Source organism: Brachycentrus maculatus, unplaced genomic scaffold (assembly GCF_059751285.1).
Source record: "Brachycentrus maculatus isolate JH-2025_06_01 unplaced genomic scaffold, ASM5975128v1 h1tg000259l, whole genome shotgun sequence".
NCBI lineage: Eukaryota > Metazoa > Arthropoda > Insecta > Trichoptera > Brachycentridae > Brachycentrus > Brachycentrus maculatus.
This window is the reverse complement of record NW_028281010.1, coordinates 1,155,501-1,179,453: the sequence shown is the minus strand read 5'-3', so window position 1 is coordinate 1,179,453 and position 23,953 is coordinate 1,155,501. Positions and strand designations below refer to the sequence as shown.

General features: G+C 35.4%; 1 protein-coding gene across 2 annotated transcripts; it reads left to right on the top strand.

The window, feature by feature from the left end:
* Positions 1-3,660: 3,660 nt before the first annotated feature.
* LOC148305895 (cytochrome P450 9e2-like) lies at positions 3,661-20,082 on the top strand. 2 transcript variants are annotated; one of them, XM_088265989.1, is made up of 10 exons: positions 3,661-3,856; positions 5,544-5,764; positions 6,446-6,609; positions 6,989-7,132; positions 7,918-8,123; positions 9,913-10,141; positions 12,725-12,949; positions 15,156-15,256; positions 16,916-17,084; positions 19,492-20,082. In XM_088265989.1, exons 2-10 carry the CDS (start codon positions 5,547-5,549, stop codon positions 19,656-19,658), a joined length of 1,623 nt encoding a protein of 540 aa, XP_088122115.1. In that variant the 5' UTR covers positions 3,661-3,856; positions 5,544-5,546; the 3' UTR covers positions 19,659-20,082. The 2 variants fall into 2 exon arrangements, with proteins under 2 accessions (XP_088122115.1, XP_088122116.1); XM_088265990.1 differs by having other exon boundaries at positions 3,661-3,769; positions 19,492-19,777.
* The last annotated feature ends 3,871 nt before the right edge of the window (positions 20,083-23,953 follow it).

Genomic DNA, 23,953 nt, shown 5'->3' with positions numbered 1-23,953 from the left:
AAACCAGCCAATGACGGTCGTCAGCCCCGTAAATGCCCAGGCTCCATATTCTTCTTCATCTTTGAAGAGATGTCCATGAATAAAGTTGTTTTATTTTATAAAGATTATGATTGTAATTTCATTAATTGATTCGGCAGTCACTTTGTGGTAAAATCTATCCATTTTTAATGAATGTTATACTTGGTAAATACCACTATTTCTTAAGAAGAAATAGTGGTATTTACTAAGTAAAACATTAGTTAAAAATTATGATTGTATTTTATTACGCAGTAAAAGTGTGACTGCAAAATCTTAGTAACCAGTTGTGTCGGTTTTACGTAGTATAGAAGTAGTATACGTATAAACTAATCAATTAGGTATGTTGAAATCAACACTACACAAACCTAGTTCGATGTAAAATACCCCAATTGAATAGATTTTATTTACGATGTTGGTTTATTGGCTAATAAATTAATATGAAAAAACACAAGACTATCGGTAACATTGTTATTGAAATCTGTAGGGAACTAAGGGAGATATGAAGGTTTAAACTTTACATATTTTAATAAAACGAAAAACGTGCGTTCGCATACGTCATCAAATTTCCGTCATCGAACGTTCTATGACGTCATATGATCTATTGTCTATGGTTTAGAGAGCTGTATTAGTAGTAGTGTGGATTGATTGTTTACCACTACACTACCGTTTGTGACATACATCAACAAATAGAGCCGCCTATAATTTAGCAATGTTACCAATATTGAAATAAGTCCATCGTTTCTGTGACGTCATTCATTACCAACTTACGAAAACAACATTTTTACGAAGGCGAATTTTCCAAAAGAAAATGATGAATGCAAATATTGATTATATCGGCTGTTATAAACACTTCACGAGTCTAATACAATCCTTTATAGGTTGAGTATGTTCAACTAGATATTCCTCCCGTCTGACAATGATCCATTGTCTTTTGTTCCTGACTCATTACTACTACTACTACTTCTACTACTACTACTACCATCACCCTGTTTCCCCGCAGGGGTAGGCAGAGAGGATACAACGCCACACTCTTCTATCCTGACATACACTCCTCGCCTCCTCACATCCATACATCTAGTCATACATTACGCAAACTTTTGACACCGCCAGATTTTAGGTTCTGATCGTGCCAAGTCTTTTTCGGTCGTCCTCGTTCTGTTTTCCCTCTCACATTCGCCACATGTATTTTCTTAGTCATTCTCTCGTTATCCATTCGTTCATTACTGATACTTCCACCAAACCAAGTGTTAACCTCTAAGCTGCTTGATTTCGAGCGTCAAACTTTTCGTATATTTCGTATATTATTAAGTTAAAAACATGTCTCTTTTGCTGGGATATAGTACATTTTCTGGGCATTTGGAAAACGTGCACATCTGAAAATTGACGATTTTTTTTATGACTTTCTTGAAAGGAGTTAAAAGTAAACAGCAAGAATGAAATACAGCAAAAGTTAAGAAGATTAATGGGCGGACTTGATTTAGAGCTAAAGTGAAAATAATAATTAAAAAAGAAACATAAACAGTTGAAAGATGCTTTAAAAACAGCAAAAAAAATAGTAAATACAAAACAGAAAACATACGCAACAGATACGTGGCTTTTCATATATTGGTACATAGTATCAATACATTGATTAAAATTCTCCTCATCAAAGATGAAGAAGAATATGGAAGTCTGGGCATTTACGGGGCTGACGACCGTCATAGGCTGGTTTAAGTGATCACTTTACACACGTGTAACATTCACCAATTCTACCCATTATTGACAACCACACTACTCAAATTCTTGGAAGTTCTATATATATGAACCAATTTAGAAACTTTGTTCTTGAATCACTAGAATTTCACTAGAGACATCTATTGGTGAGATGTAAAGAAGCTTTTTTATTAAGCAGAAACTCTTATATTAGTATGTGAGATCCCAATCCTGGATTATAATCACACACATGAGAAACGCCAGAAAATACCATTTTCATTTTTATTATTAAGCTTATAATTTGAATTAAAATTAAACACTTGAATAATCCATCCATCCAAAATAATCCATCGAGTTTTATTTTATTTACGACTAGTTTCGAAAACGACAATTGTTTTCATCTTCTGGTTCAAATTAAAACATAATGTCTGTTTTAATTTGTACCAGAAGATGAAAACAATTATCGTTTTCGAAACTAGTCGTAAATAAAATAAAACTCGATTAAGTGGATTGAAGTGTTTAATTTTAATAAAATAATCATGTCATTCCACAAAGTCAATGCCGAATCGATAAATAATATCAATATATTGATATTTAGTATCAATACATAAATCGCTTACGCCTTTCAAGAACGTCATAAATCAAAATACTTGATTTTTCATGAGAACGTTTATAAGTTTAAAAATATAATACAATGTATTATTCTACCAATAAATATCAAGCCACTGCACTTATTGAACTTTTTACTGTGCAACCGACCTTTTTAGGTAAAACCTGAAGTTTTTTTCTCCATCCGAAGCGTCCTTGAGGTATTATTTTACGAAAATTGCGCTATTCAAGTTATCCAAATTTATTATTATTATTATATAAAATACTTGGTATGTTTAAAAAAAATTAAGCAATACCTTTTTTTCTTAATGCAAAAACAACACTTTCTGTCCTGTAGCGGGTAAATATTAAGTTAAAAGTATGCGTCTTTTGCTGGGATATAGTACATTTTCTGGGCATTCTGAAAACATGCCTAACTGAAAATTGACGATTTTTGATTTATGACGTTCTTGAAAAGAGTGAGCGAAATATCTCCTATGTGAATTATCTTTTGCTGTCGAAAATTCACTAACTCTTGAAACATACAGTCAACTCTTGGAACCCAAATGTGTATCATATTATTCTACCTCGTTTTTTTTTTACCTTTTCTCCGCAATTTTTGATCTGACCCTACTCGTTTTATCTTACTTGTCAATTATTAATACCAGCTTGAGAACTCTCTTTTGGTAGAGAAGTCCAAAAGAAGTTCCTGAGGTATCTTTACATGAAAAAGTACGGCTATTATCCTCGGCTCTACCCGACCCAGTTCCTCCAGGGTATGCTCGGCTACAACAGTCTAGAGACTAGAAGGAATGTGTATTTGATGAGGCATTTTTATCGCTTGTTGCACGCTATGATGGATAATCCTGAAATTATCCGGAGCATTGGTCTGTATGTTCCCGATAGTTAGCTAAGACAGCGTCGGCATAGATAGTTTCCCATTCCCATATACAGGAGCAACCTGTCGATGGTTATGCCTGTAAGAAGATATGCTGAACAATACCTGTTCCATGTGCTTTAGGGGGTATTCTTCTACAACTTTAACAATAGTCTCCTTGCTTATTTTCAATTTTTTAATGTATACACTTTAAATTTTAGTTTGTTTTATGTATGTTTTGTAAATGAATTGATCAGTAGTTATTTATTTTAAATTGGTCGCAGGATCTTCGTCGCAGTAGCCGAACGTGCCAATTACTGTGCTACAGAAGCGTACATCGCAGTCTGTGTAATAATCTGGGTAAATTGAGACCAGCGCGGTTCAAGGCTAGATATATTTGAACCGGTTTGAAGGCGGTTGATTTATCATAATAATGATTACACAATCTTTTTGCCATACGGAAAAGTATACTTCAAAACGTGATTAGTTCTCTCTCACATATGCGAGTGTGCGGACATCCAGCGCGTCAAAATAAAATACAGTTTTTGGTCGCAATCATTTGAAGATTATTGCTCGAATTCGGTCTCGTATTGTGTACGTCTAGTTCCTGGTATATTTGACAATTGACTTAAAAAATACAAGCTGGAAAAGAAATACAAAACGTGAAAGAAAAACAATCAGGTTTTTTTCAAATTTATTTTTAATTTATCTAACATGGTTACAAAAGTTAAAAAAAAAAAACACTCTTATCATTCATTCATTCGTTTTTTTAAATGATTTAATCAATTTTGTAGACATTTCTATTTTTACTATCTTAAAATTAATAACGCAGTTCTATCCAATAAAGCGACTAAGCTCTTGTGCTTGGAGAGAGACTTACACTTATTATTTATTGTTTACGTTTGTTGGTAAAATGAGTTCATTTTTTAATTTTTTAAAAAAATATTTCATTATTTTTTAGCGTGTCTTCAAATTTTTTATATCCCCTGGAAGGTTATTGCAGTACTTGGGTCCCAAATATTTTAAGTTGGAATTGTTTGGTATTGCATAGTAAAGATATATATATATATATATATATATATATATATATATATATATATATATATATATATATATATATATATATATATATATATATATATATATATATATATATATATATATATATATATATATATATATATATATATATATATATATATATATATATATATATATATATATATATATATATATATATATATATATATATATATATATATAATAAATGGTATATATATATATATATATATATATATATATATATATATACCATTTATTATATTACATTAAACCACGAGTGTAAGTCCCTCTCCAAACACTAGAGCTCAGTCTCTTTTTTGGAGAGGCACAGCGAAACGAAATATAAAAGTTTATGTTATGTATTAATTATGTTATGCTTAAAAATGTAAATATATTAAATAAATAATATGTATATATATATATATATATATATATATATATATATATATATATATATATATATATATATATATATATATATATATATATAATATGTATATACCATTTATTATATTACATTAAACCACGAGTGTAAGTCCCTCTCCAAACACTAGAGCTCAGTCTCTTTTTTGGAGAGGCACAGCGAAACGAAATATAAAAGTTTATGTTATGTATTAATTATGTTATACTTAAAAATGTAAATATATTAAATAAATAATATGTATATATATATATATATATATATATATATATATATATATATATATATATATATATATATATATATATAATATATATATATATATATATTTATATATATATACATATATATATACATATTATTTATTTAATATATTTACCTTTTTAAGTATAACATAATTAATACATAACATAAACTTTTATATTTCGTTTCGCTGTGCCTCTCCAAAAAAGAGACTGAGCTCTAGTGTTTGTTTGGATATATATATATATATATATATATATATATATATATATATATATATATATATATATATATATTCATCTCTAGTTTAAATGTCAATATTCTCAGCAGAATCCAGGGTTAGGGTGTCACCAACAGGATTTTTGTTTATACTATCAACAAAAAAAATATTATGTATGTTAGGAAAAGGGGATGTAATCTAGTGTGGGCCATACAGGAACTTGTCAGCATTTGCTCATTGCTGGGAGGAAACCACGTCGCACTCCTCAGAAGAAGCCGCTCACAGAGACTGCTGACTGTACTCAACAGGCCTTCCGTTCCAGTAGAAGAGGGTTGGGCATTTTGTGCCCTAGCTTGGTTCATGTTACCAATGTCTCCCTTTTTCTATCATATATGATATCTCCGGTGTGATGTTTGATCCAGGCAATGTCATTCGGCAGTCTAGACTACCTGCTGCTGTCGGTCGGTGTGCTGAGTGCCCTGTTCCTGTTGGGACGGTGGGAGGATGGCTACTTCAGGAGGCGCGGAGTCAGGAGTCTGCCCACCGTCCTGCCCTTCATAGGGCACATGACCAGAGCTGTGCTCAGGAAGGAGCACTTCCTGGAATTCGTTCTGAGGATGTACAACGCGTTTCCGGGTGACAGGTATACACGGAGAACGATAAGAGTGTTAGATTGGTATGGACCACAAAGTTAACAATGCTTTTAAATTACAAAATGTTCATGTATAAGAGCAAGGGTGGCCAACCCGCGGCCCGCCGGGTGCCTACTTGCGGCCCGCGGAGCAAATCACACATTTTTTCCTTTAATGTACACAAAATCACCAAAAGAACATTCCATCGTGCGCAGTTCGTATAATATCCCATATATGGGAGTATTTCACTATATTTCACTATCTTGAAAAAGTACAACATTAAACGGCATTACGAGGCTAAGCGATTATTCGAGGAACGATAGATAAAGGTTTTACTGTATAAATGAGACAATTTTGTAACATTGTACAATAATCACTAGAATTTTCACTAGTGACATCTTTTGGTGGGACGAAGAAGCTTTTTTATTGAGCAGAAACTCTTATATAAGTATGTATTTGGACACACTTAAAATGTTGTACACGAACGATAAATGCGGTAAATGGTGATACAGAAACGATCGATGCGGTTAAGTTTAGTATGAAATTAATTCGGGATGGAAGAAATAAACGACACATCCGGGAAAACGATCATTCGAGGAACGATAGATAGAGGTTTCACTGTATATGTGACTGGGCACAATTTTTTTGATTATTGAATATTGCAGATTTTGATGTGTTTGTTATATTCGCAGGTATATTGGTATGAAGCAGTTTCTGCGGCGTTCTATCATGATAACTGATCTAGAATTGCTGAAACAGGTCACGATCAAAGATTTTGATCACTTCAGTGACCACGTGACCTTCATAGAAGAGAAGAACGATCCCCTTTTCGCAAACGGCCTGTTCTCCCTAAAAGGTAAATCGTCACACGAACACAGAACTATCGTAAATGTGTAGAGTAGAATCATCCCGTCTGCTGTGCTGGTCGGGGCTGTGGGCGACTGTGTACCGGCCAGCGTCGGGTCGGAGTCAGATCTAGCTGACTAACTGAACTAAACACTAATCCCTTTCACTGCCTACACTGGGGTACTTCTAGAAAATTTGGTGACCAAATACTTGTTCACAAATTCTGGATTATCTCCTGGATTATACCTAAAGCGGAGGGCTGATCACCTTTCCTTCGCGTGTTAACGATCAAGGTAACACTGTGTTTATATGATGCAGTGCCCTATGCACCATTGGGGTGCGGATAAGGTTCGAATGTAAAAATGAAAAATTATATACTGTGCATTCAGGTCAGAAGTGGCGGGACATGAGGTCGACCCTGAGTCCGGCCTTCACCAGCGCCAAGATGAGAGGAATGTTCGACTTCGTAGCTCGCTGCGGGGAGCAAATGGCCAACTTCTACATGGAGCAGGCCAACAAACCAGAAAACAAAGGTGCGCTATAGTGCGAGGCAGATGTAGCTGCAGTCGGAAGGAATGCAGAGTGTAAGGGAGCATTATCTTCATCTACTATGGAAGTCACTACACTCTGAATGGTAGAACAGTGTAGGAACAACGTATGGTAGAACAACGGAAGTCAGACTACTCCCTGAATGGTAGAACAGTGTACGGTAGATGTACCTGCAGTGCAGAGTGTAAGGGAGCACTGTCCGCAGAATGGAGGTCAGACTACTCCCTGAACGGTAGAACAGTGTGCGGTAGATGTACCTGCAGTTGGAATGAATGCAGAGTGTAAGGGAGCACTGCCCGCAGAATGGAGGTCAGACTACTCCCTGAATGGTAGAACAGTGTGCGGTAGATGTACCTGCAGTGCAGAGTGTAAGGGACCACTGCCCGCAGAATGGAGGTCAGACTACTCCCTGAATGGTAGAACAGTGTACGGTAGATGTACCTGCAGTTGGAATGAATGCAGAGTGTAAGGGAGCACTGCCCGCAGAATGGAGGTCAGACTACTCCCTGAATGGTAGAACAGTGTACGGTAGATGTACCTGCAGTTGGAATGGGTGCGAAGTGTAAGGAAGCATTATCTATACCTATTATGGAGCTCACCATATCCTCAAAGGTAGAACAGTGTACGGTAGATGTACCTGTAGTCAGAATGAGTGCAGAGTGTACGGGAGTACAGTATGGAGGTCAGATTTGTCAGGCTAGTATAATATTAGAACAGAATTAGATAGACTTATCAGTACATATACCAATTGTCCTGTAATCTGTTGCAGCGGAGGGCTTGGTCGAGGTTGAAATGAAGAATGCTTTCACCAAATACGCGACCGATGTGATAGCCACATCAGCTTTCGGACTGGAAGTCAATTCCTTGAAAGACGAGCAAAACGAATTCTTCAAGATGGGTCAACAGGCCACCGACTTCTCAGGGTTCAACATGATCAAATTCTTCATCATGTTTATATCGCCAAAAATACTGCGGGTAAGAATACGGCTGTCCAAACTCAAAACACAGTAAGGGACATTTTTTTTTGCAGTACGTTTCTTTTGCATTTTTGGACTAAGTAGATTCTTCTTGGTCCAAAAATGCAAAAAAACGTACTGCAAAAAAAATGTCCCTTACTGTGTTTTAAGTTTGAACAGCCGAATAGATGCTTGTCCAACACACTTTATGAATGCCTCTGATAGAATCTGGCTCATAGCGGTTCCCTCACTTGAGAAGTTATGAAGCATAACTAAAAATTAACTAACCATCACGACGCCTCTCCCCAGGGGTAGGCAGAGAGAATGAAACGCCACACCACACTGTCTTTGTAAACATCGCCAATTCCACATTCATGCATCTCCTCGTATATTTTTTAAAATCCTTATTGTCTCCAGATGGTGCATAGGGCACTGCATCATATGAAGGCAGTGTTATCTTGATCGTTAACACATGAAGGAAAGGTGATCAGCCCTCCGCTTCAGGCACAAGTCCGGGGTAGTATTGAATCGGTTTTTGCGTTCTCTGTTTTTTTTTCCTTGCCCTTAAGGTGCTAAAAAACTTTCGCGTGCAACGGTGATATGTATTTTGTAATTTGTAGGGCGAAAAAAACACTCATATTTATGTGACCCCCCCTGGGAATCTAACCCGGGACCTCCAGTACGGTAGCTGAGCGTTCTGATCATTACACTACGGAGGAGGACATACATACTCGCTGATAACTCCGACTCCTGGCCTCATAAATTTGTTTCACCGTCTTTCCTCGCTAATTCGTTCCACGTGTCCACATATTTTCGGATACTGCTGTTTGAAATTCTGTTATAAAATGTTCATTTAAAATAAACAAATGAGAAAATATAAAAAAAACATAAGGTAAAAACAAAATAAGAAAATATGACTAATCACTACATATCACTCACTCCTTTCAAGAACGTCATAAATCAAAAATCGTCAATTTTCAGTTGTGCATGTTTTCGGAATGCCCAGAAAATATACTATATCCCAGCAAAAGAGGCAAATTTTTAACTTAATATTTACCCGCTACAGGGCAGAAAGTGTTGTTTTTGCATTTTGAAGAAAAGGTATTGTTTAATTATTTTTTTTTAAATATACTAAATATTTTTCAAATGGAGAAAAAACATTCAGGTTTTACCTTAAAAGATCTGTTGCACAGTAAAAAGTTCAATAAGTGGCTTGATATTTATTTTTAACACATTGTATTATATTTTTAAACTTTAAAAACGATCTCCTAAAAAAGTCAAATAAATATAAGTGATTTTTTCACTGTAATATTTATTCAATATTACCCTGAACTGGCACCTGAAGCGGAGGGCTGATCACCTTTCCTTCATGTGTAAACGATCAAGATAACACTGCGTTTATATGAAGCAGTGCCCTATGCACCGTTGGGGTGCGGATAAGGGTTTTATTATTATTATTATTATATACCACTTAAATGAGTTTTATTTTTATTTACGACTAGTTTCGAAAACGACAGATGTTTTCATCTTCTGGTACAAATTAAAACTGTTCAATTGTTTAATTTTAATAAAATAATCATGTCATTCCACAAAGTTAATGCCGAATCAATAAATAATATGAATTTCTTAGTTAAAAATCGGTATGGCGTTGCTGCGAGTCCTTTTAAACATTACCTATTTGAAGCATTGTATTTGTAATCTCATAAGTTGGTAGAATGTCAAAAGGTATTATGTTAGTGCTTTCATCCTTCTTATGCGACGATAAATTTCATTTCCAGCTGATCAAAAGTTAAAATCTGGGTTTTCAGTGGCTGAGGATCCCCTTCATCAGCCCGAGGGTTCAAAGCTTCTTCAGGAACTTGGTGCAAGGCACCATGAAGGAACGAGACGATAAGCACTTGGTCAGGCCGGACATGATACAGCTTCTGATGGAAGCCAAGAAGGGGGTGCTGAAACACGAAGTGTCGGAGGACACGAAGGAAGCTGGATTCGCGACTGTCGAGGAGTCTGCAGTGGGAAAAGGATCCGTTCAAAGAAGTAAGAACGGTTTCGAATACGATTTTCATCAAATTCAGACTTATCAAAAACGCTTCTCCGCAGAGAGAATAGAACGCCACACTAAGAGCAGTGTGGGGTTCTATTCTATTTTGAGAGTGTACAATTATTTGTTTATAAATCTGGATTATCTCCAATTATAGGAGTTATTTCTATTATTATTTTTTGACATCTCAACATAGATGAAGAAGAATATGGAAGTCTGGCTCAGACCTCATATACAAATATAACAGTTTCTGCTCTATAAAAAAGGCTTCTTAAAGTAAAATACATATTTTATGTTTCTTTTATTATTTTATTTTATTATTTTGTCCGCCTCCGTAGTGTAATGGTCAGCATGCTCGCCTACCGTTCTGGAGGTCCCGGGTTCGATTCCCAGGGGGGTTTAATAATATAAGTAAATTTTTTTCACTTTAATATTTATTCAATATTACACTACACTGGTACCCGAAGTGGAGGGCTGATCACCTTTCCTTCATGTGTAATCGATCGAGATAACACTGCGTTTTTATGAAGCAGTGCCCTATGCACCATTGGGGTGTGGTAAGGGATTTATTATTATTTTTTTTTTTTTATTTGTATACATTCATTTAAATCACAATTTATACATATTTAGAACCTTTTTTTGCAGAGACCCACCAAGCCACCTTGTGTGCCTTGTCGGTGGAGTTCTTTTTTAATACATTTTTTTTTGTTTTTAACGATTTTAACCTAATGTACACACAAAAAAGCAAAGGGGTATATCTGTCTCGGACCAAAGTTTAGAGGAGAGCAAAAACAAACTTGTGAAATGAAACAACTCATTTGTTTTATGTATTTTTATATGTACATATCTTATTATTTTTTGACATCTCATCAAAGATGAAGAAGAATATGGAAGTCTGGGCATTCACGGGGCTTACGACCGTCATAGGATGGTTTAAGTGATCACTTTACACACGTGTAACATTCACCAATTCTACCCATTATTGACAACCACACTACTCAAATTCTTGGAAGTTCTATATATATGAACCAATTTTGAAACCTTGTTCATGAATCACTAGAACTTCACTAGAGACATCTATTGGTGAGATGTAAAGAAGCTTTTTAATAAGCAGAAACTCTTATATTAGTATGTGAGGTCCGAATCCTGGATTATAATCACACACATGAGAAACGCCAGAAAATACCATTTTCATTTTTATTATTAAGCTTATAATATGACCAGATAATTTATTTACAACATTTTGAGTGTGTCCAAATACTTGTTCACGAAATCTGGATTATCTCCAATTACAGGAGTTATTTTCATATTATTTTTTGATATCTCATCAAAGATGAAGAAGAATATGGAAGTCTGGGCATTTACGGGGCTTACGACCGTCATAGGCTGGTTTAAGTGATCACTTTACAGCCTATGACGGTCGCGAGCCCCGTAAATGCCCAGACTTCCATATTCTTCTTCATCTTTGATGAGATATCAAAAAATAATATGAAAATAACTCCTGTAATTGGAGATAATCCAGATTTTGTGAACAAGTATTTGGACACACTCAAAATGTTGTACATATCTTAATAAAACTAAATAAGCATTGCAACTACAGCTACATCCTTCAGCCAGATTATGGAAAACACTATTTTAGACAGTTTGTGGAACTAACTTAGAAAATGAAAAATTTGACAAATATACCCCTTCGCCTTTACACTACCGAAACGTTTGATATTTACTTTAATTTTTTTTACAAAAACGTTTTATTAAATAAATATTAGTATAAAACCACTCACTGAGATTTTTATGTCTACCGGTTTCGAGACATACTCGTCTCTTCGTCAGGACAGAAATCTTGATTATCTCCAACTATAGGAGTTATTTTTATGTTATTTTTTGACATCTCAACATTTATGTGCATTTATTGCCCCATAACCTATAGAACCGTCTCACCAACAGATGACACTAGTGAAAATTCTAGCGATTCTTGTACAATGTTTCAGAATTGGATCATATTTCGCTCACTCCTTTCAAGAACGTCATATATCAAAAATCGTAAATTTTCAGCTGTGCATGTTTTCGGAATGCCCAAAAAATGCACTTTATCCTAGCAATGTGGCATATTTTTAACTAAATATTTACCCGCTACAGGGCAGAAAGTGTTGTTTTTGGATTTTGAAGACAAGGTATTGTTTAATTATTTTTTAAAAATATTTTTCAAAAGGAGAAAAAACCTTCAGGTTTTACCTAAAAAGATCTGTTGCAGAGTAAAAAGTTCAATAAGTGGCTTGATATTTATTTTTAATACATTATATCATATTTTTAAACTTTAAAAACGATCTCCTAAAACTCAAGTTTTTTTTATTTATAACGTTGTTGAAAGGAGTGAGCGATATATATAGAATTTCCAAGAATTTGAGTAGTGTGGTGGTCAATCATGTGTAGAATTGGTGAATGTTACACGTGTGTAAAGTGATCACGTAAACCAGCCTATGAAGGTACATGCCCAGACTTCCATATTCTACCTCATCTTTGTTGAGATGTCAAAAAATAATATCCATAATATATGTTCCAATTTCATCAATTTACCGCAGAGTGGACAGACGATGAGCTCACGGCGCAAGCATTCTTATTCTTCATCGCCGGCTTCGACACCTCTTCCACGCTCCTCTGCTTCCTTGCCCACGAGCTGACGATGCATCCGGACATTCAGAAGAAGCTCCAGCGGGAGATTGATGCGGTGGCAGCTTCAAATCCCGACCAAACCATCTCCTACAGCCACCTGCAGAGCATGAAGTACATGGACATGGTTGTAACAGGTGAAATCTTTGATTATTTATAGATTTTGCGTTTAGCCTTTTTTGACTTTTTTGCATAGACAGTTCGTGTTCGACAGACAAGTGAAGTTATTATTTTGGCGTTCATAGCGCGTCTTTTGGCTAAATTATGAACTATATACGTGAGTTATGAATATATCTAATATGTAACAACACAGAATGGTTGCTTATATTTTTATTTGAACTTTTGTACAATATGTGTGTACATTGGCGGGCTGACCAGACAGACAGAACAGACTAGTGTGAACGATCTAGGCTTGTACCTTTTGATGTCTGTTAGAAATTAGTGGGGAGATAATGCTTGAACAGGTTAAGACAAGAAAAACAAAGAAACATAAGAGAGCATAGTTACAAATTAAGAATTTAAACAGGGTAACATGAATAGAAAAACAAAATGACGATAGAGTAAGGAAGGCATGGGAAAAGGGAATCAGGTAGAAAGTTTAAGGAAGAGAGGAGGGGTCAGGGGAGGAGGAGATGGACAGTTAGGGTTCTAAGGTAAGATAATGACGTTTCAGGTGTTTTTTGAAGGTTAAGATAGAAGGTGCATTTTTTACGTGTAGAGGTAGCTCATTCCAGAGTCTAGCCGCTTGGACAGTAAAGGAATTACTGAGGAATGCGGTGTTGTGGCAAGGAATGGAGAGTGTTCTCTCTTGGGAAGATAGACCATGATCAGAAAGGTAAACGAAGTTTTCTACAAGATAAATTGGTGCACTGGGGTCGTGAAGAATGTTATATAGTAGGGCGAGAGATTGTTAATTTATGCCTTGTTTAAAATGAAGCCATTTTAATTCAGTGCGACAGGGTGAAACATGGTCATATTTCCTTAAGTTAAAAATAAAGCGAATACCATGATTCTGAAGACGCTCCAGACGATTAATAAGTTCCGTGCTAGCGTCAAGGTAACATATATTAGCATAACACAGGGAAGATAGATAATTTAAAGAACGTTTTAACACTTACTTTTGGGTATGTAACAAATTTGATACCCCATGCAGTGAAGGGTTAAGATATTTGTGCACTATACGTTATTTTACCGTCTGGCAGTCCGGTTTTGAAAAACTAAAGCGACTATGACAGTTTAGCGTGATCTGATCTGAAGATGGATGGACAAAAGCCAAGCCAATCATCGTTTTAAAACGCTAACTGTGACGGTGAAATTCCGTGTGATTCCGTATACAAGACAAAACCCCTAAGGGCGCTTTTGCACTACATGGAATTTTACCGTCCGGAAGTCCGTTTTTTTTCAAATAAAGCTACTACGACAGTTTTGCGTGATTGAGTCCACGCACACCGTAATCACGCATCGATCGAGCGCACTGATCCGGAGAAAGACGGACAAGCGCGCAAGCCAATCGTTCGTTTTTCCATGCTAACCGCACTGCCAAACAGTAAAATTCTTAGTAGCGCTAGTTGTCTCTAGTGAAGTTCTAGTAATTCAAGAACAATGCTTCAAAATTGGTTCATAAATATATAAAACTTCCAAGAATTTGAGTAGTGCGGTTGTCAATAATGGATAGAATTAGTGAATGTTTCACGTGTGTAAAGCTCTTCTTCTTCTTCTTTTTCTAGATCCTAATGATCTGTTTGTGCCTCCGCTTGTAGCTCTTGGGATGTTGACTCCCAGCTGTCTTTCCATCTTTTTGGAGGTCTGCCTGGGGGTCTGCGTCCTTCAGGGATTCCTTGAAGGGCGATACGTGGAAGTCTGTCTTCTGACATTCTGTTTACATGATCATTCCAGTATCGCCTTCGTTGTCGTCCCCACCTCACGATATCCTCCGTCTTACACATGCTCCGGATGTCGGTATTTCTTACTCGGTCTCGCAATGTGTTTCCGGTTATGGATCGGAGAGTCTTCATCTCGGAGGTTCAAAGTCGAGATTTTGTTCTAGAAGTATTTGCTCTTGCCTCAATCCCACAAGTGGCTATTGGTCGAAAACATGTTTTTTATATTTTCATTTTACTTTCTATTCTCATGCGTTTGTTTCTCCACACCGAGTTTCCAAGGCATCCGGATATATGTGTGTAAATCACTTAAACCAGCCTATGACGGTCGACAGCCCCGTAAATGCCCAGACTTCCATATTCTTCTTCATCTTTGATGAGATGTTAAAAAATAATATGAAAAATAACACCTTCTTTAGTTTGATGGATGAAATAATTTACGCACAATTTAATTTCGTTACAGAAACTTTGCGATTCTGGCCTCCTGTACCATCGATCGACAGGAAATGTGTGAAGACATACGACCTTCCTCCTCCGAGCGACGAGAGCACCAGGAAATACAGGGTGAGGTCATTCAAAGCAGCCCAGACTTCCACATTCTTCTTCATCTCTGTTGATATATAAATATAAATTACTCCGAAGCAAACAAGCTCGGGATTTGTGACAAATACTCAAAATCTTGTGACAGGAGAGAATAAATATAAAAAATGATCACCTGTGGTCGGAAGGGTAAAGCTCTTTGCCTCCACAACAGATGGCATTTCTATTCAAGCCGGTTGTTAAAATAATGCATTTATACAACTTTCGAAAATTAAGGCATCGCAAGTGTTACCAAATTCTCCTCAGAGGAGAATATATGTACCGGCCGTACATGTACGGCCGGTATTTACTATATTTACTGTATTATTTATAAATCATATTTACAGTATTTACTGTATTATTTACAAATCATATTTGCAGTATTTACTGTTTTATTTATAAATCATATTAACAGTATTATTTACAAATCATATTTGCGATATTTACTGTTTTATTTATAAATCATACTTACGGTATTTACTGTATTATTTAAAAATCATACTTACGGTATTTACTGTATTATTTATAAATCATATTTGCGGTATTAACTGTTTTATTTATTAATCATATTTACGGTATTTACTGTATTATTTATAAATCAAATTTAAGGTATTTACTGTATTATTTATAAATCATATTTACGGTATTTACTGTATTATTCATGGATCGTATTAACGGTATTTACTGAATTATTTATAAATCATATTTACGGTATTTACTGTATTATTCATGGATCATATTAACGGTATTTACTGAATTATTTATAAATCATATTTACGGTATTTACTGCATTATTCATGGATCATATTAACGGTATTTACTGAATTATTTATAAATCATATTTACGGTATTTACTGTATTATTTATAAATCATATTTATGACATGATTTATATCAAAACATGTTTAAAAAGGGGAAAATGGAAAGATCAAAGCCCAAGTTCAAGACAAATTATGGGAAAATTGGGACACGCCACTATACGAATATCGACTTAATATGTTACTTTATGTAATACAGTGTATGGTGATCACCAAAACCTGCCAAATGCTAGGACAAACCCAAGAATCCAAGAGGACTAACCCAGACTTTGTGAACAAATATTTTAATATAATAATGAAAATGATATTTTCTGGCGTTTCTCATGTGTGTGATTGTATTCCAGGATTCGGACATCACACACTAATAAAAGAGTTTCCGCTCAATAAAAAGCTTCTTTCCATCTCACCAATAGATGTATCTGGTGAAGTTCTAGTGATTCAAGAACAATGTTTCAAAATTGGTTTTATATATAGAACTTCCGAGAATTTGAGAAGTGTGGTTGTCAATAATGGGTAGAATTGGTGAATATTACACGTGTGTAAAGTGATCTTATTAAACCAGCCTATGATGGTCGTCAGCCCCGCGAATGCCCAGACTTCCATATTCTTTTTCATCTTTGATGAGATGTCAAAAAATAAAATGAATATTTTCATTCATCATTTTCTTTTGCAAAATTTGTCTTCTTAAAAACGTTGTTTTTGTAAGTTGGTAACTAATGGCGTCACAGAAACGAATCTACTACTATAATAGCTCTATAAAGCAGATACATAAAGGGATACGATAAAAATATTTTAACTTACTTAAAATGTTATCCTTCATATTTCAGTTATTTCCTGGGGATAGTTTGATCATCCCCATGGTTGGAATACATCACGACCCTCGTTATTACAAAAATCCGGAAGTGTTTGATCCGGAAAGGTTTTCTGATGATAATAAGGACAACATAGTCCCGTTTTCATTCATACCATTTGGGATAGGACCAAGGAATTGCATTGGTAAGTTGAAACGGAGTCGTTTATATTATCTGTTCCATTACTATCTTGTATCTAACTCTAATGTATGGAAGTGAAACATGGAGTTGGCAAAAGAAGGATGAAAGTAGACTGAATGCAGTCGAAATGCGATCTCTCAGAAGAATGTGCGACAAAACGATGTATGATAGATGTTCGAATAGTAAAATAAGGAAGGAATGCAAAGCTGAGGTAAGCATTATCTATAAAATTAAGAAAGGTGTGTGGAGATGGTTTGGACATGTAGAACGAATGAGTGAGGAAAGAACGGTTAAACAAATTTATGAGGCGAATGTAATTGGGAAAAGGAGCGGAGGAAGACCGAGAAAAACATGGCGCGATCAGGTTTGCCAAATACTTGAAAGTGGTCAGGTTAGGAGTCGTAACAATCGGCGGGTATGTATGAGGAGATGCATGAACGTGGAAGAGGCGAATAATGTTTGCAAAGACAGAGCGGCGTGACGTTCTATTCTCTCTGCCTACCCCTGCGGAGAAGCGGCGTGATGGTTAGTCAATACATTTGTAAGTCAATAATCTTGGGAGAGAACACTTTCCATTCCTCCGTATACAGTGAAACCTCTATCTATCGTTCCTAAAATAATCGTTTTCCCGGATGTGTCGTTTATTTCTTCTACCCCGAATTCATTTCATACAAAAATAGATCGCATTGATCGTTTCTCTATCACCATTTTACCGCATTCATCGTTAGATTTGCGTTGCATATTTGATATATTTTGGCTGTTTTTTTTTACACTCTCCTCAATGTTGTTACATTCGATGACAATATTCCAACGTGTGGGATAGAAACTATCGAAAGGTTGACAGATACAGCAGGAGAGGTCGATATTGATGAAGGGGAGCTGCTGCCTGTACCTTTATTTTCAGAAGCATGCACACTAGATTCTCAATATTATTAATATTTAAAGCATTTACTTTGTGGTTAGTCATTTTTACTTATTTTTTTTTTTTACAAAAATGTTAATAAAATTAGTATATAACCACTCACCGAGATTTCTACGTCTACCGGTTTCGAGACGTACCCGTCTCTTCGTCAGGACAATCACTAACACAGCATGCAAACAATACTACCCTTCACCACCATAGCACCATTTACACACTCAAAACTACACAAAATGTCTAACATATGCGATTTTTGGTCGACCCGAAGACCAACATGCACTATAGTTTTCAATACAGACATGCGTTACGAGCCGAGGTTAAACGTATATTAGAATTAGACTAGGAATCGAATTTACTTATATACTTGTAGGATGAGAGGAGTGGGGGGGGTTCGAATTGGATATTGACGAATCGTGTTTATTCGATGTCGAATCAAACAATGGACTATATGTAAAATTTATTTGGTTGTTAATTAGATGCACACTCTTTGAAAGATTGAAAACTTTCTTCTACGCACAATGCCGAAAAAAAATATTTGCAAAGATGAAAACATACTGTTGACTTACGGTAATAAAACAGTAAACAAAAAAAAACAAATATCGATCACAGATGATTTAAAATAAAAAATAAACTTTAATATTTTTTGGTTCTTTTTAGCTTTGTATTTTTTTTTAAATAAATATTTTTATTTACATCTAAACGTTGTATTCCTCTTTGAATTTGAACGTACCAATGGTTATTCAGATTGGGAGGACGGTATCTTCACTCGATAGCATCTCCTTGTGTATAAACTTCTTAATCCCGCTTTCATTGTTTTCCCGCATTCATAGTTAATTTCAATAGGTCCCTTTAAAAACGATAGATAGAGGTTTCACTGTAATTAGAAGTCAGTTGGAATACGGCTCCACAGTCTGGTCTCCTCATTACGCTATACACGCTGACAGCGTACAGAGAGTGCAACACAACTTCCTTAGATACATTCATTTTACAACTAAATATACCCATTGTTGGGTTAGATTATAATTGCATAATGAAGTGGCTAAAATTAATTAATCTTAGTGATAGAAGGCCAATTACTGATTTGGTCCTGTTATATAAAATTCTTAACAGCCCTGATCTCCTAAATCAAATGCAGCCTAGCGTGCGTCAAAGAGGTACTAGGCAAAAATCTGTATTCGCAGTATTTGTACATAATGCAAACTATGCCATGTTCTCTCCCATTCCGCGGCTTACATGTTGGCCAATGTTTTTGATAGTATAGATTTATTTAATATATTGTTATCCACCTTGAATTCTGTACTTTCTCAGTAAATTGGATGGAAAAATTAGCGGGTAAATATTAAGTTAAAATTTTCCCTCTTTTGCTGGGATTTAGTACATTTTCTGGGCGTTCCGAAAACATGCACAGCTGAAAATTGACGATTTTTGATTTATGACGTTCTTGAAAGGAGTGAGCGATGTAATCTAAATTGCCTCATTTGATATTTTCCAGGATCCAGATTTGCTTTGATGGAAGCCAAGGCTGTTGTATATCATCTCCTTTTGAAGTTTGATTTTGTTAAAATCAAGAAAACACCAGATCCCCTGGAGCTGAGTAGGGATACCTTCAACATGAAGCCAAAAAATGGATTCTGGATTGGCTTAAAACCAAGAAATTAGTATAAAAATAATAGATTTTGCCATATGTTGTGTAAATAATTCATTGTATAAATAATCAATAAATAAATATTTAATATGAATAGCTGCAATTCTTCAACTATTTAAGGTTGAAAATTAATAACTTATTTTACTTAAAACCCTTATCCACACCCAATGGTGCATAGGGCACTGCATCGAATTAACGCAGTGTTATCTTGATCATTACTTACATGAAGGCAAGGTGATCACTCTTGCGCATCAGGAACCAGTCCAGGGTAATATGTATTAAATAAATATTTTAATATAAAATCACTAATATTTATTTTCACCCCCCCTGGGAATCGAATCCGGGACCTCCAGCATGGCAGCTAAACACACTGACCATTACACCACGGAGGCGGACATTTAAATTATCTAAATCTAAATAAAATCTTTGGGATATAAACATGACTTTACTTTACCAAAATGTATCTTTTTAATATAATAAAATAATAATAAAACCCTTATCCGCACCCCAATGGTGCATAGGGCACTGCGTCATATAAACACAGTGTTATCTTGACCGTTTACACATGAAGGAAAGGTGATCAGCCCCCCGCTTCAGGTACCAGTCCAGGGTAATATTGAATAAATATGACAGCGAAAAAATCACTTATTTTAATTTTACCTCCCCTTGGGAATCGAACCCGGGACCTCCTGAACGGTAGCGATTTCTGAATGCCCAGAAAATGTACTATATCCCAGCCAAAGCGGCGTATTTTTAACTTAATATTTACCCGCTACAGGACAGAAAGTGTTGTTTTTGCATTTTGAAGAAAGGGTATTATTTAATTATTTTTTTAAATATACTCAAGTATGTGTTTCATACTGTATGAAACACATACTTGAGTTTCATACGTTTCATATAAAATTGCTAAACAAACCTAGATTGATTTCGATGCATATGGCTAAAGCAGGTGGCTGGTGAGTCATGTACAAAGACTAAATAATTTAAATGAAGACCGCCGACTCTTTATATAAATAATAAAACAACTTAACTTTTTCATATTTATAATATTTATTCCTATAATTTTCTTTAACAACATTCCTTTTCTTTTTATTAATACTTAAAAACTATGAAAAAATACGTGTTTTCTTGAATAAACATACTTTTACGTAAAAAATGATAAATGTCCCGTTTTAGGGACAAAAATAAATGGTCAGTTTATTCATACACCTCCTCGAAATACTCTTTCCATCTCTCTTTTATATCTCAAGTATGAAAAAAACGACGCCAGACACAGGTCTGTGACGTGGTAGAGCGAATTGCTTGGCTGAAGTGGAAATGGGCCGGTCACATAGCCAGAATGACCGACGATAGATGGACGAAACGTGTTCTGGTGTGGAGACCGAGGAACCAGAGGCCTCAAGGACGTCCACCGATGAGATAGGTGGACGACATCAGGAAGTTTGCTGGAAGACAGTGGATGGGGACGGCGCAGGATCGGGAGGAGTGGAGGCGGAAGGGGGAGGCCTTTGTCCAGCAGTGGACCTCAACGGGCTGATATGATGATGATGAAAAAAAAGATGTATGACAAAAAAAGACAATTAAAAATGTAAAAATATTAATAAATGGATTTAGTGAGTTAATCCAAGGTTTAATAGGATGACGCGTGATTAGCGTACGCGTGCACTTGATGACGTCCTATATTAAACAGGACACTAGTCCCCTTTTTGTCAGGAGGCAGGTTGGACTGAAGCGAGTATTAAATAATAACACGGTATCAACTACTCCGCAGGGGTAGGCAGAGAGAATAGAGCGCCACGCCACTCTGTCCTTGCAAACATTCTTCGCCTCTTCCACGTCCATGCATCTCCTCATATATACCCGTCGATTGTTACGACTCCTAACCTGACCACTTTCAAGTATTTGGCATACCTGATCGTGCCATGTTTTTCTCGGTCTTCCTCTGCTTCTTTTCTCACTAACATTCGCCTCATGAATCCGTTTTACCGTTCTTTCCTCACTCATTCGTTCCACATGTCATCCAAACCATCTCAACACACCTTTCTTAATTTTATCGATAATGCTTATCTCAGCTTTGCATTCCTTCCTTATTTCACTATTCGCACATCTATCATACATCGTTTTGTCGTACATTCTTCTGAGAGATCGCATTTCGACTGCATTCAGTCTGCTTTCATCCTTCTTTTTGTTATATATTTGTTTATTTTAAAACAACAATACGACAGTCAATACTCATGTGCTTTCAAACAGATCTGTTAAGGTATGTTACACCCGACTCTCACGAAATACCAAATTAGACTAAGTTAAAAACCCTCTTGCTTTAGGGTAGAGAATCATAAAATGCGGTACCGATTTATGGCCATGGGAACGCATCTCGAACCAAGGCCGGACAACATATTGCAAGTATAAATGACGAGTCCCTCGACTTTCTAAAAGGGACAATAAAAGTGCGAATGAGACATGGCAGGGCCATTACAAAGGGAAAAAAATAAACACACAAAAAACCGATCGATTGCACAATGTTTTGTAATAATTTCTGACGTACAAGTCGATACAAGTCAAAATTTACGACGGAGATAAAATAAATCAGGTGTTCAAAGCAGTGATTTGAATGATAACTATCGACATAAAATTACTTTACATAGAAACAGAGATAAGATGTCAAATCTCTCGTGTAAACACCAAATATGGCGAAAAATAAATAATATTTACCAAAAATAGCAGTAAAGCACAGTCTCTTAAACATTCTGATATATTATTTATTGTTTCGGCATTTACCTTGAAGTAAGACATCGCTCACTCTTTTCAAGAACGTCATAAATCAAAAAACTTGATTTCTCAGGAGAGCGTTTTTAAAGTTTAAAAATATAATACAATGTATTAAAAATAAATATCAAGCCACTTCTTGAACTTTTTACTGTGCAACAAATGTTTTTAGGTAAGACCTGAAGGTTTTTTCTCAATTTGAAAAATATTTAGTTTATTTAAAGAAATAATTAAACAAAACCCTTTCTTCAAAATGCAAAAACAACAGTTTCAGCCCTGTAGCGAGTAAATATTAAGTTAAAAATATGCCGCTTTTACTGGGATAAAGTACATTTTCTGGGCATTCCGAAAACATGCACAACTGAAAATTGACGAATTTTGATTTATGACGTTCTTGAAAGGAGTGAGCGACATGTTGAAATTATTAAAGAAACCACTTGTTTTTTACCATTCGAGTTTATTTAAGACAACTAGTTCCTGAGGCTAGGCTTCCATCTTCAGGACTTAATGTAAACTAAAACATAATATTTTTTTAAATTCTGACATTGACTAAAGTTTATCTTATTATTTTTGTATATAAACATATACTGCTATCGTATTCAATATTAATAAGTTAATACATTTCCACTGTTACTAAATTACTGAAAACTTAAATAATAATAATAAATTTATAAAATAATATAATGTTTCAAAATTCTTCACCTTTGCTTTCCATTTTTCCTTTGTTTTCAAACTCCGCCCTTTGACTAACACCCTCCCCCTAACTTTCCCCTCTCCTTATTTATAGAACAATTTTATATTTTATATTTTAGTTATTATACAGACATGAATGATGGAAGTTTAACTTCTGAAACATGAAGTCTTTAATAAAAAGTCAAGTGGTATAAAACAAGTGTATTCTTTATTCATTGAAAAAAAGTTTGTATTATTTTTTGACATCTCATCAAAGATGAAGAAGAATATGGAAGTCTGGGCATTTACGGGGCTGACGACCGTCATAGGCTGGTTTAAGTGATCACTTTACACACGTGTAACATTCACCAATTCTACCCATTATTGACAACCACACTACTCAAATTCTTGGAAGTTCTATATATATGAACCAATTTAGAAACCTTGTTCTTGAATCACTAGAACTTCACTAGAGACAATAGAATTGGTGAATGTTACACGTGTGTAAAGTGATCACTTAAACCAGCCTATGACGGTCGTCAGCCCCGTAAATGCCCAGACTTCCATATTCTTCTTCATCTTTGATGAGATGTCAAAAAATAATATGAAAATAACTCCTGTAATTGGAGATAATCCAGATTTTGTGAACAAGTATTTGGACACACTCAAAATGTTGAAAAAAAGTTTGACTGAAATTTTTTATAGCTTTTTTTATATATATATTTTTGCAGGACTTTTGATCTCTCATAGCCTGTTTTGGTGATCAATTCACCACTCTGCCCATGATTGAGAACCACTGACCCGGCAGTAATTTGCTGATAACCATGATTGAGCTAATTTGACCGTGACCATCCACCATCCAGTGCACAGC